Raw genomic sequence first — 13,798 nt, forward strand, 5'->3', positions numbered from 1 at the left:
CTTGCGCCTTGGCCCCTGTGTGTAAAGACAGGGTCTGCCTCCCAAATGTTACCCTCTGCTGGTATTCCCTGTAGGCTCTGGTCAAATGTAGTGCACTATTGTAGGGAATAGGGTGCCTTTTGGGATACAGACAGGTTGACTGCTTCCTGCTATTATCACCTGACAGCTTATCAATCACAGACCCACACTAATGCAAATGTGCCCTATCTGTCAGACACACACACGCACGCACACACACACACACACGCACCCACGCACGCAGGCACGCACACACACACACACACACACACACACACACACACACACACACACACACACACACACACACACACACACACACACACGCACGCACGCACGCACGCACGCACGCACGCAGGCACGCAGACACACACACACACACACACACACACACACACACACACACACACACACACACACACACACACACACACACACACACACACACACACACACACACACACGCAGACACACACACACACACGCACGCAGGCACGCAGACACACACACACGCACGCAGGCACGCAGACACACATACACACACGCACGCAGGCACGCAGACACACACACGGCCGTCTTCATAGACAAAGGGCTTCCTTTGTGTATCCAGCAGAACAGAGGAGTCTGATGAGTGTCACTGTGTCTGTTGTTCGAAAATGGAGGATCTTCTGTGTATCATGTGTGAACGGGTGTGTGTGACGGGTGTGTGAACGGGTGTGTGAACGGTGTGTGTGAACGGGTGTGTGAACGGTGTGTGTGAACGGGTGTGTGAACGGTGTGTGAACGGTGTGTGTATGGTGTGTGTGAACGGGTGTGTGAACGGGTGTGTGAACGGTGTGTGTGAACGGTGTGTGTGAACGGGTGTGTGAACGGTGTGTGAACGGTGTGTGAGTGTGTGAACGGGTGTGTGTATGAGTGTGTGAACGGGTGTGTGTATGAGTGTGTGAACGGTGTGTGAACAGTGTGTGTATGAGTGTGTGTATGAGTGTGTGAACGGGTGTGTGAACGGTGTGTGCATGAGTGTGTGAACGGGTGTGTGAACGGTGTGTGTATGAGTGTGTGAACGGGTGTGTGTATGAGTGTGTGAACCGGGTGTGTGTGTGAACGGTGTGTGTATGAGTGTGTGAACGGGTGTGTGAACGGTGTGTGTATGAGTGTGTGAACGGGTGTGTGAACGGTGTGTGTATGAGTGTGTGAACGGGTGTGTGAACGGTGTGTGTATGAGTGTGTGAACGGTGTGTGAGTGTGTGAACTGTGTGTGTATGAGTGTGTGAACAGGTGTGTGAACAGTGTGTGTATGAGTGTGTGTATGAGTGTGTGAACGGGTGTGTGAACGGTGTGTGTATGAGTGTGTGAACGGGGTGTGTATCATGTGTGAACTGTGTGTGTATGAGTGTGTGAACAGGTGTGTGAACAGGTGTGTGTATGAGTGTGTGTATGAGTGTGTGAACAGGTGTGTGTATGAGTGTGTGTATGAGTGTGTGAACAGGTGTGTGTATGAGTGTGTGAACATGTGTATGTATGAGTGTGTATATGAGTGTGTGAACAGGTGTGTGAACAGTGTGTGTATGAGTGTGTGTATGAGTGTGTGAACGGGTGTGTGAACGGTGTGTGTACGAGTGTGTGAACGGGTGTGTGTATGAGTGTGTGAACGAGTCTGTGAATGGTGTGTGTATGAGTGTGTGAACGGGTGTGTGTATGAGTGTGTGAACAGTGTGTGAATGGTGTGTGTATGAGTGTGTGAACGGGTGTGTGTATGAGTGTGTGAACGGGTGTGTGTATGAGTGTGTGAACGGGTGTGTGTATGAGTGTGTGAACGGTGTGTGTATGAGTGTGTGAACGGTGTGTTTATGAGTGTGTGTTAAACGGTGTGTGTATGAGTGTGTGTGTATGTATGAGTGTGTGAACGGGTGTGTTTATGATTGTGTGTGTGTAATGAGTGTGTGAATGGTGTGTGTATGAGTGTGTGTGTATGTATGAGTGTGTGAACGGGTGTGTTTATGATTGTGTGAACGGTGTGTGTATGAGTGTGTGAATGGTGTGTGTATGAGTGTGTGAATGGTGTGTGTATGAGTGTGTGAACAGGTGTGTTTATGAGTGTGTGAATGGTGTGTGTATGAGTGTGTGAACGGGTGTGTGTATGAGTTTGAAAGGTGTGTGTATGAGTGTGTGAATAGTGTGTGTATGTATGAGTGTGTGAACGGGTGTGTTTATGAGTGTGTGAACGGTGTGTGTATGTATGAGTGTGTGAGGAGAGAGTGTCTGCTTGCCCAATCTGGTTTGTGTTTGGTCACTCTCTCTCTCGTTCTCTCCTTCGTTATTAGTTTCTTCTGTTACATAACCATCTCACTGTTTTTCACTTGTGTTTTTACTGATAGTGTCAGCATGCAGCCAGCCCTGCCATCAGCAGGGGAAGCAGGAGAGAACAGCGTGTGAGAACGGCCTATTCACAGGGTAACATAGGACTGGCCTGTGACTGAGTTATTCAGCAGACTGGAGCAGAGCCTGTGTTAACTGCCAGGGACGCAGTCTGTAGAGTGCTGCTACGCACATGATGAGGACAGAGAGGGAGACAGAGGAAGACAGAGAGGGAGACAGAGGAAGACAGAGTGGGAAATGGAGACAGAGTGGGAGACAGAGGAAGACAGAGAGGGAAACGGAGGAAGACAGAGAGGGAGACAGAGGAAGACAGAGGGAGACACAGGAAGACAGAGTGGGAGACAGAGGAAGACAGAGAGGGAAACGGAGACAGAGTGGGAGACAGAAGAAGACAGAGAGGGAGACAGAGAGGGAGACAGAGGAAGACACAGTGGGAGACAGAGACAGAGTGGGAGACAGAGGAAGACAGAGAGGGAAACGGAGACAGAGGAAGACAGAGAGGGAGACAGAGGAAGAGGAAGACAGAGGGAAACGGAGACAGAGTGGGAGACAGAGGAAGACAGAGTGGGAGACAGAGGAAGACAGAGAGGGAGACAGAGGAAGACAGAGTGGGAGACAGAGGAAGACAGAGAGGGAGACAGAGGAAGACAGAGAGGGAAACGGAGACAGAGTGGGAGACAGAGAGGGAGACAGAGGAAGACAGAGAGGGAGACAGAGGAAGACAGAGAGGGAGACAGAGGAAGACAGAGAGGGAGACAGAGACAGAGTGGGAGACAGAGGAAAGAGAGGGAAACGGAGACAGAGGAAGACAGAGAGGGAGACAGAGGAAGACAGAGAGGGAGACAGAGGAAGACAGAGAGGGAGACAGAGGAAGACAGAAAGGGAGACAGAGGAAGACGGAGAGGGGGACGGAGACAGAGAGGGAGACAGAGGAAGACAGAGGGAGACAGAGGAAGACAGAGAGGGAGACAGAGGAAGACAGAGAGGGAGACAGAGGAAGACAGAGAGGGAGACAGAGGAAGTGGAAGACAGAGGGAAACGGAGACAGAGTGGGAGACAGAGGAAGACAGAGTGGGAGACAGAGGAAGACAGAGAGGGAGACAGAGGAAGACATAGTGGGAGACAGAGACAGAGTGGGAGACAGAGGAAGACAGAGAGGGAGACAGAGGAAGAGGAAGACAGAGGGAAACGGAGACAGAGTGGGAGACAGAGGAAGACAGAGTGGGAGACAGAGGAAGACAGAGAGGGAGACAGAGGAAGACAGAGTGGGAGACAGAGGAAGACAGAGAAGGAGACAGAGGAAGACAGAGAGGGAAACGGAGACAGAGTGGGAGACAGAGGAAGACAGAGAGGGAGACAGAGGAAGACAGAGAGGGAAACGGAGACAGAGGAAGACAGAGAGGGAGACAGAGGAAGACAGAGAGGGAGACAGAGGAAGACAGAGAGGGAGACAGAGGAAGACAGAGAGGGAGACAGAGGAAGACAGAGAGGGAGATTGAGGAAGACAGAGAGGGAGACAGAGAGGGAAACGGAGACAGAGGAAGACAGAGAGGGAGACAGAGGAAGACAGAGAGGGAGACAGAGGAAGACAGAGAGGGAGATTGAGGAAGACAGAGAGGGAGACAGAGAGGGAAACGGAGACAGAGGAAGACAGAGAGGGAGAGCGCTTTACATTATATACGGCACAGTGTATTGATGTACTTGTGTGTGACGAGAGTTTGTTTGAGATAGATAATTTCTCTGTCACATGCAGATCATGTCCTATCTGCTGTCACTTCTATACCATTGGGTCGGTGACATGCAAAGTGTGTGTGTGCAATTGATGTTGGCGTGTGTGGTACATACCTGTCACAGTGGTTACACTTGAATGGTTTGGCCCCGGTGTGTTTGCGATAGTGCCTTGTCAACTCATCGCTCCGGGCGAAACGCCACTCACAGCCCTCCCAGGAGCACTTGTACGGCTTCTCACCTGACAAGACAGACAGAGAAAAGAACACGTTACACTTTAAACAGCTGTGACCTAAATACAACAGTTATTTTCTGTTTTAAGGTGGGAATAGTAAGATGTAAACTGCTACAACATCACCAAGCAGGCGACAGATGAGCTCCTCCCAGTTAGTTAATGTACCTGTGTTACCGTAGTTACCCAGACCAGGATAACTCACCCAGGCTCATTTACCACAGGGTTTTACATCAACCAATCATGTCAATTAGTCAGCCTGAAACCCAGAGAGTTTTCTAAATGAAGTCTTTCAGCAACCCTAATATTAATTCAGAATCCTAAAACTAAAATCACTGTGAAAAACAAAACATTTTAAAAATCATTTTCTCTGCCCCCCCTCATCCTCCTCTCCTCGCTGCTCCCTGACCCCCTGCGGAGAGATCTGAAATTCTAATGAATTTCTCCCCAGTTAAACAGATGGGAGAGGGAGATATCTATTGTTCACATGCTGTATATTTATCTCCCTGGTAAAAAGAAATCCCTTTTGGGATGTGAAAGGTGGGTGCAGCAGGGTGGGGGGGGGGGGGGGATCCGGACCCTGAGGTACCCCTCCTGGGGACCAGGCTGGCTGTGTTCGAATGGGCCTGGTGGGAGGGGGCTAAATTCGGGGAAGGTTTTGGGGTGGCACCTGCCCTAGTGCTGCCGCCGTGGTTGATTCAGATCCGGGGGTGGTAACGATAATTGGGGTCTTAATGACGCTTAATGGGAAGTAATACCGTACTTCCAGTCAGCCAGCTGCCACCGTCTCCCCTGATCACCATGTCTACCAATCTTCCTAACTAGACTAAAGTGCCATGAAGTGAAATCTAAGCGGCTCAATCGGGAGAGCAGTGGTATGTCCAAATCACAGGCGACAGTGGGAGACAGAGGAAGTAGAGGGTGAGGAGAGTCCCTAGGAGGGTCCCTATGGGAGACAGAGGAAGTAGAGGGTGAGGAGAGAGGAGAGTCCCTATGGGAGACAGGGGAAGTAGAGGGTGAGGAGAGTCCCTATGGGAGACAGAGGAAGTAGAGGATGAGGAGAGAGGAGAGTCCCTATGGGAGACAAGGGAAGTAGAGGGTGAGGAGAGTCCCTATGGGAGACAGAGGAAGGAGAGGGTGAGGAGAGTCACTATGGGAGACAGAGGAAGTAGAGGGTGAGGAGAGAGGAGAGTCACCATGTGGGACACAGAGGAAGTAGAGGGTGAGGAGAGAGGAGAGTCCCTATGGGAGACAGGGTAAGTTGAGGGTGAGGAGAGAGGGGAGTCCCTATGGGAGACAGAGGAAGTAGAGGGTGAGGAGAGAGGAGAGTCCCTATGGGAGACAGAGGAAGTAGAGGGTGAGGAGAGAGGAGGGTCCCTATGGGAGACAGAGGAAGTAGAGGGTGAGGAGAGAGGAGAGTCTCTATGGGAGACAGAGGGAGGTAGAGGGTGAGGAGAGAGGAGAGTCCCTATGGGAGACAGAGGAAGTAGAGGGTGAGGAGAGGAGAGTCACTATAGGAGATAGAGGAAGTAGAGGTTGAGGAGAGAGGAGGATCCCTATGCGAGACAGAGGAAGTAGAGGGTGAGGAGAGAGGAGGGTCCCTATGGGAGACAGAGGAAGTAGAGGGTGAGGAGAGAGGAGAGTCCCTATGGGAGACAGGGGAAGTAGAGGGTGAGGAGAGAGGAGAGTCCCTATGGGAGACAGAGGAAGTAGAGGGTGAGGAGAGAGGAGGGTCCCTATGGGAGACAGAGGAAGTAGAGGGTGAGGAGAGGAGAGTCCCTATGGGAGACAGGGGAAGTAGAGGGTGAGGAGAGTCCCTATGGGAGACAGAGGAAGTAGAGGGTGAGGAGAGAGGAGGGTCCCTATGGGAGACAGAGGAAGTAGAGGGTGAGGAGAGTCCCTATGGGAGACAGAGGAAGTAGAGGGTGAGGAGAGAGGAGGGTCCCTATGGGAAACAGAGGAAGTAGAGGGTGAGGTGAGGGAGGTCCCTATACTGTCAGATAGGCTGTTTGTGGAGGGGTGAATGGAGGTGAATGGCGGTAAAGATGGTATTCTACATAAAACACAGCTCTGGTCATGCTCAGAATCACACAGAGGAGCTTTTCCTTTTAATCCCCAAACTAAATGGAAAAGTGTGTTCTCATTTCCTCCAGTAGACCTAAAGAATAAACTTTGAAAATATGCATGATGGAACATATTCTGCTGATTTGCAGCAATGTCCTGTGTAGAGTACTGCATATGTTGATTGAAGTCAGTTAAGCCCAATTCTGCTACAAAACACCTGCAAGAAAAGGTGTTGATTAGCAGTAGAAATGTCAGTGGTTCCATTGCCCAAAGCAACCCCAGCAGCAGACGGTAAAGGATGCTGCTGTTCTGTTTCACATCATCTCAGAGCACTGTGGAATCTGCTGCGAGCACGATGACGCAACACAAAGTAAAAGATGACGTGGCGGAGGAGGGGAGACAGTGATGAGGAGAGAGGAGAGTCCCTATGAGATGAGGGGAAGCAGGAGAGTCCCTATGGGAGACAGAGGAAGTAGAGGGTGAGGAGAGAGGAGGGTCCCCAGAGGAAGTCCTCCATGTTGTAAAATGAGAATGGGGTGAAGATGGTATTCTACAAAAACACAGCTGGTCATGCTCAGAATCACACAGCTTTTCCTTTTAATCCCCAAACTAAATGGAAAAGTGTGTTCTCATTTCCTCCAGTAGACCTAAAGAATAAACTTTGAAAATATGCATGATGGAACATATTCTGCTGATTTGCAGCAATGTCCTGTGTAGAGTACTGCATATGTTGATTGAAGTCAGTTAAGCCCAATTCTGCTACATCCACCTGCATGTTGATTAGATGAGATGGGAACCACAAGAGGCACCTGGATGCCTTCACGCCCATCCATCCCCCATGTTGTAAGATGAGATGGGAACACAAGAGGCACCTGGACCTTCACGCCCCCCCCCCCCCCATCCCCCATGTTGTAAGATGAGATGGGAACACAAGAGGCACCTGGACCTTCACGCCCCCCCCCTCCATCCCCCATGTTGTAAGATGAGATGGGAACACAAGAGGCACCTGGACCTTCACGCCCCCCCCCATCCCCCATGTTGTAAGATGAGATGGGAACACAAGAGGCACCTGGACCTTCACGCCCCCCCCCCCCTCCATCCCCCATGTTGTAAGATGAGATGGGAACACAAGAGGCACCAGGACCTTCACGCCCCCCCCTCCATCCCCCATGTTGTAAGATGAGATGGGAACACAAGAGGCACCTGGACCTTCACGCCCCCCTCCATCCCCCATGTTGTAAGATGAGATGGGAACACAAGAGGCACCTGGACCTTCACGCCCCCCCCCCCATCCCCCCCATGTTGTAAGATGAGATGGGAACACAAGAGGCACCTGACCTTCACGCCCCCCCCTCCATCCCCCATGTTGTAAGATGAGATGGGAACACAATCCCCCATGTTGTAAGATGAGATTGGAACACAAGAGGCAGCTGGACCTTCACGCCCCCCCTCCATCCCCCATGTTGTAAGATGAGATGGGAACACAAGAGGCACCTGGACCTTCACGCCCCCCCTCCATCCCCCATGTTGTAAGATGAGATGGGAACACAAGAGGCACCTGGACCTTCACGCCCCCCCCCTCCATCCATCCCCCATGTTGTAAGATGAGATGGGAACACAAGAGGCACCTGGACTGTGAGTGGTCCCTCAAATCCCTTTTTATTTCCCAATCTCTTTTCTCATTCCGTTTCTGTTGAGATATTATTTGATCCATTGTCTGTGGTGAGATTGTGGAAGTGTGACACAGGGTAGAAACACCTCAGGATCATCCGCTGTGCTTTCCTTTCGGTGTTTTAAATATTATTCATATCAGTAGAGGGCATTCTGGGTACTGGGTCATGACCCTGTACTGCCTGCTGTTAGAGCAAAATGTGCATCCAAAATGGCACCCTATTCCCTATATTAGTGCACTACTTTTGATCCGAGCCCTATGCGTAGTGCACTATATAGGAAATAGGATGGCATTTCAGACGAAGTCAGAGAGACGGCAACACCTCAGCACTGAATCAGCAACACACCACTTTACAGCCAGATTCCACTTAACACACTCCACACAACACTCCTCTACCTCTGGAGTGAACATATGAACGCAACACATCTGCCTCTGCCCCTTGATACACTCAGAAACATTTTGCCAAAAGACCTGAGGCTTTTTATTTGCCCATTCTCTTCCACTGTGTAAAAGCTATAGCAGATCAGACCCCAGACAGTGTTGCCTTGTCATGAGAACCTGTGTAAAAGCTATAGCAGATCAGACCCCCAGACAGTGTTGCCTTGTCATGAGAACCTGTTAGGCACGCAGGCAGGGAGGGATAGAGACAGGCAGGCAGGGAGGGATAGAGGCAGGCAGGCAGGGAGGGATAGAGGCAGGCAGGCAGGGAGGGATAGAGGCAGGCAGGGAGGGATAGAGGCAGGCAGGCAGGGAGGGATAGAGGCAGGCAGGCAGGGAGAGATAGAGACAGGCAGGCAGAGAGGGAGGGATAGAGGCAGGCAGCAGAGAGGGAAGAGGCAGGCAGCAGAGAAGGATAGAGACAGGCAGGCAGGGAGGGATAGAGGCAGGCAGCAGAGAGGGAAGAGGCAGGCAGCAGAGAGGGATAGAGGCAGGCAGGCAGGGAGGGATAGAGACAGGCAGGCAGGGAGGGATAGAGACAGGCAGGCAGGGAGGGATAGAGGCAGGCAGCAGAGAGGGAAGAGGCAGGCAGCAGAGAGGGAAGAGGCAGGCAGCAGAGAAGGATAGAGACAGGCAGGCAGGGAGGGATAGAGGCAGGCAGCAGAGAGGGAAGAGGCAGGCAGCAGAGAGGGAAGAGGCAGGCAGGGAGGGATAGAGGCAGGCAGCAGAGAGGGAAGAGGCAGGCAGCAGAGAGGGATAGAGGCAGGCAGGCAGGGAGGGATAGAGGCAGGCAGCAGAGAGGGAAGAGGCAGGCAGCAGAGAGGGAAGAGGCAGGCAGCAGAGAAGGATAGAGACAGGCAGGCAGGGAGGGATAGAGGCAGGCAGCAGAGAGGGAAGAGGCAGGCAGGGAGGGATAGAGGCAGGCAGCAGAGAGGGAAGAGGCAGGCAGCAGAGAGGGATAGAGACAGGCAGGCAGGGAGGGATAGAGGCAGGCAGCAGAGAGGGAAGAGGCAGGCAGGGAGGGATAGAGGCAGGCAGCAGAGAGGGATAGAGGCAGGCAGCAGAGAGGGAAGAGGCAGGCAGCAGAGAGGGATAGAGGCAGGCAGGCAGGGAGGGATAGAGACAGGCAGGCAGGGAGGGATAGAGGCAGGCAGCAGAGAGGGAAGAGGCAGGCAGCAGAGAGGGAAGAGGCAGGCAGGCAGGGAGGGATAGAGACAGGCAGGCAGGGAGGGATAGAGACAGGCAGGCAGGGAGGGATAGAGGCAGGCAGCAGAGAGGGAAGAGGCAGGCAGCAGAGAGGGATAGAGGCAGGCAGGCAGGGAGGGATAGAGACAGGCAGGCAGGGAGGGATAGAGGCAGGCAGCAGAGAGGGAAGAGGCAGGCAGCAGAGAGGGATAGAGGCAGGCAGGCAGGGAGGGATAGAGGCAGGCAGGCAGGGAGGGATAGAGACAGGCAGGCAGGGAGGGATAGAGGCAGGCAGCAGAGAGGGAAGAGGCAGGCAGCAGAGAGGGAAGAGGCAGGCAGCAGAGAGGGAAGAGGCAGGCAGCAGAGAAGGATAGAGGCAGGCAGCAGAGAGGGAAGAGGCAGGCAGGGAGGGATAGAGGCAGGCAGGCAGGGAGGGATAGAGGCAGGCAGCAGAGAGGGAAGAGGCAGGCAGCAGAGAAGGATAGAGACAGGCAGGCAGGGAGGGATAGAGGCAGGCAGCAGAGAGGGAAGAGGCAGGCAGCAGGGAGGGAAGAGGCAGGCAGCAGGGAGGGATAGAGGCAGGCAGCAGAGAGGGAAGAGGCAGGCAGCAGAGAGGGAAGAGGCAGGCAGCAGGGAGGGATAGAGGCAGGCAGCAGAGAGGGAAGAGGCAGGCAGCAGAGAAGGATAGAGACAGGCAGGCAGGGAGGGATAGAGGCAGGCAGGGAGGGATAGAGGCAGGCAGCAGAGAAGGATAGAGGGAGGCAGGCAGGGAGGGATAGAGGCAGGTAGGCAGGGAGGGATAGAGGCAGGCAGGGAGGGATGGATAGAGACAGGCAGGCAGGGAGGGATAGAGGCAGGCAGGGAGGGATGGATAGAGACAGGCAGGCAGGGAGGGATAGAGGCAGGTAGGCAGGGAGGGATGGATAGAGACAGGCAGGCAGGGAGGGATAGAGGCAGGCAGGGAGGGATAGAGGCAGGCAGGCAGAGAGGGATAGAGGCAGGCAGGCAGAGAGGGAGTGATAGAGATAGGCAGGGAGACAGACAGGCAGACAGAGACAGGCAGAAAGGCAGACAGGCAGTCAGTCATCAAGGACCACTCTCTGTAATTTTGGAGAGTCTTGGGGCCACAGGTGCGAGACAGTAAACGTTTCACACCCCTTCCCCAGTAATTGGCCAACGCTCCTATTCCTCTCCTCCTCTCCACTGCCATCAGCACCTCCCCTTCGCATTTTCCTCCCTCCCTCCCCCTCCTCTCCAGACTTGACAGAATGAAGCAGGGCCGGCTTGGACCCACCACCACGGTGCCACGGCAACCGCTATGCCAGCCAATTATAACTCTGCAAAGCGAGCATGCATGATGGAGTCGCCTAGTAACCGGCAGAGAGAGAGAGAGAGAGTTTGTGTGTGTGTGTGTGTGTGAGTGAGAGAGAGAGAGACTGCAAGAGAGAGAGAGAGACTGCAAGAGAGAGAGAGAGAGACTGCAAGAGAGAGAGAGACTGCAAGAGAGAGAGAGAGACAGAGAGAGAGAGAGGTGGAGCCGGCTGAATCCGCCAGCCATGGACACTCAGCACCACCGGCCAATTATGGCTCTGCTCTGGATGAGTCTAATACAGTTGCCAGGCAACACAAATCCCCCCAAAAAGAGAGCAGGTTGGGGCGTGTGGGCGGTTTTCTTGGGGGTGGGGGGGAAGCTGGATTTGAGGGGTGGCTGGTGTTGGTGTTAGGGGCAGGGGTAGTTGGAATGGGCAGCACTTTGTTGAAACAGGCTGAGACTGGTACCAGGAGCTGCAAATAATCAGCCAATTACGGATTCTCCTCTTGCCTGTTTCTGATATGGTCTCCTAGCAACGCACCCCCTCTGCCTCATCACCCCCTCCCACCAGCATCACAGGTGCCTGTGTTCTGCAGTTAATTACATTTCCACAGTCAACTGGAGATAGAGCGTAGGGCCTATTATGATCTCTCAGCTCTCAGCTGAAGTTACAGCAGACAGACTGGCCCATTTCCTAGAGTTTCATCCATGCAGCAGCTCCCATCTCCATAAAACAAACCATCATATTCCCAACACCAGAGGAGTGAAAACAGGAAAATGTTGGGTGGTTTTCTGTTCTGACTAGAACAGTTCCAGTCGGTGTCCTGCCTGTGGGGAAAAAACCCTGTGGTAACCTACCCCATTGGTCCACAGCAAATCCGTGACCTTTTTCAAATGCAATTTTCTAGTTGTCGGCTTGTTTTAGTCAATTACAAAACTACCTTTGAGAAAGTACAACAAGTCTAAAGATGACTTTTCAACATTGCCTGCTCCCAAGTGTTCTCACATAGAAACACTTCATATTGTAGGGATTCCAGTATTCCCCTTTTCATGGCGGTCCTTGCAGCCATGTGAGTGAGTGCTACCTAGTTACCGACCAGAACATTAAGCTAGCCAAGACCAACAACACAAACAGACTATACAGCCCTGTGAGTGAGTGCTACCTAGTTACCGACCAGAACATTAAGCTAGCCAAGACCAACAACACAAACAGACTATACAGCCCTGTGTGTAACGTCGTTCTTCGTTTGTCAAAAGAGAGTCGGACCGAAATGCAGCGTGGTGGTTACTCATGTCTTTAATGAAGGAAGAGCGATACATGAAATAACTATGAATATGCAAAACAACAAAACGGAACGTGAAACCTAATTACAGCCTATCTGGTGAAACTACACAGAGACAGGAACAATCACTCACGAAATACACAGTGAAACCCAGGCTACCTAAATACGGTTCCCAATCAGAGACAACGAGAATCACCTGACTCTGATTGAGAAGCGCCTCAGGCAGCCAAGCCTATGCAACACCCCTACTCAGCCGTAATCCCAATAATGACAAAAACCCCAATACGAACCACAACATATAAACCCATGTCACACCCTGGCCTGACCAAACATATAACGAAAACACAAAATACAATGACCAAGGTGTGACACTGTGAGTGAGTGTAGGTTCAAACGAAGTATACTAAACAAGTTAAATGTCTTACATGTGATGAAAGGTTTTCCCCACGCGTAGGTACGTGTGGCCTACTTGGACACCAGGTCCTCAGATTTCCCACTCTCACACGCCGAATAGCCTGAGGTCACTGGGTTTTCTCTCAGGCTCTATTTCCCTATGTGTGAACAGTATCTGGTTACATGTACATTGAACAATACATATTTCCCCAAAATCGATGACGAAGTTGGACTGTGTGAACCGAAGCTGCTATTGATGTCAACCCCATGCAGCTCGGCTCCCAGGCCCAGTGGACTTAAAAACACATTTTTACCTGTGTTTTATGTATATTTACTATACTATGAGGTTGGAATAATACTGTGAAATTATACAAAATGATGATAATGCCCTTTTAGTGTAAGAGCTGTTTGAGTTCCAAACCTGTCTGCCAATAACAGCTAGTGTTCAGTTTTCGCCTCCCCACTCAGACCACTCCCAGACAGCCCTAGCTAAAATATTACTTGACAAATTGCTCTTTTGCTCTTTTTAATTGAAAAAAAAATCACAGTAAGGTACTTACATTGCTACCCAGAAATGATTTGAAATGGAGATCAAAACAGCTACAGTACATCGGACCTTTAAATCCTGCACTAATCTGAATCTCCCTCCCTGTGTGTCCTGATGTATGGACATCATAACCAAAGAAGGGAATTGGGTGAATTCCATTCCTGTACTACACTGCTCTTGTCTTGTAATGGGCATACCAGAGCTGGAGCTACACAGCTATAGGCAACATGCTGCAGTTGTTTTCTCTTCTATCCCTCACTCACCCCCCCCCCCCGTTTCCCTCCTCCCATTGTGGTGGTGGGAAAGAAGGAAGGGGCGAACAAAACACCTTGCTGATTAGCATCGCTAGCGCTGTAGCGCGTGGCAGCCATGAAACCTGCCGAGTCAACAGCAGGACTCAGGAGAAGGATTAGCGGAACTAACACTGATGCTAACACTACGACTAATGCTAAGCGGAGGCCATGTTAGCCTGGGACTTCTCTCTCTCTCTCTCTCTCTGGTTCACAAAGAGGGCAGCGGTGGATACTCCAGGCTGCAGCAGATATGG

General features: G+C 51.9%; 1 protein-coding gene across 1 annotated transcript in view; it reads right to left on the minus strand.

Annotated features, from left to right (window-relative positions):
* The window catches only part of klf7b (Kruppel-like factor 7b), a 146,769-nt gene that overhangs the window by 15,643 nt on the left and 117,328 nt on the right, over nucleotides 1-13,798 (minus strand). The window contains exon 3 of the mRNA XM_046369123.1: nucleotides 4,243-4,366. Within this exon, the coding sequence (XP_046225079.1) occupies nucleotides 4,243-4,366 (124 nt within the window). The remainder of the gene's footprint in view (nucleotides 1-4,242; nucleotides 4,367-13,798) is intronic.

The sequence above is a fragment of the Oncorhynchus gorbuscha genome, linkage group LG01 (assembly GCF_021184085.1).
Source record: "Oncorhynchus gorbuscha isolate QuinsamMale2020 ecotype Even-year linkage group LG01, OgorEven_v1.0, whole genome shotgun sequence".
Taxonomy (NCBI): Eukaryota; Metazoa; Chordata; class Actinopteri; order Salmoniformes; family Salmonidae; genus Oncorhynchus; species Oncorhynchus gorbuscha.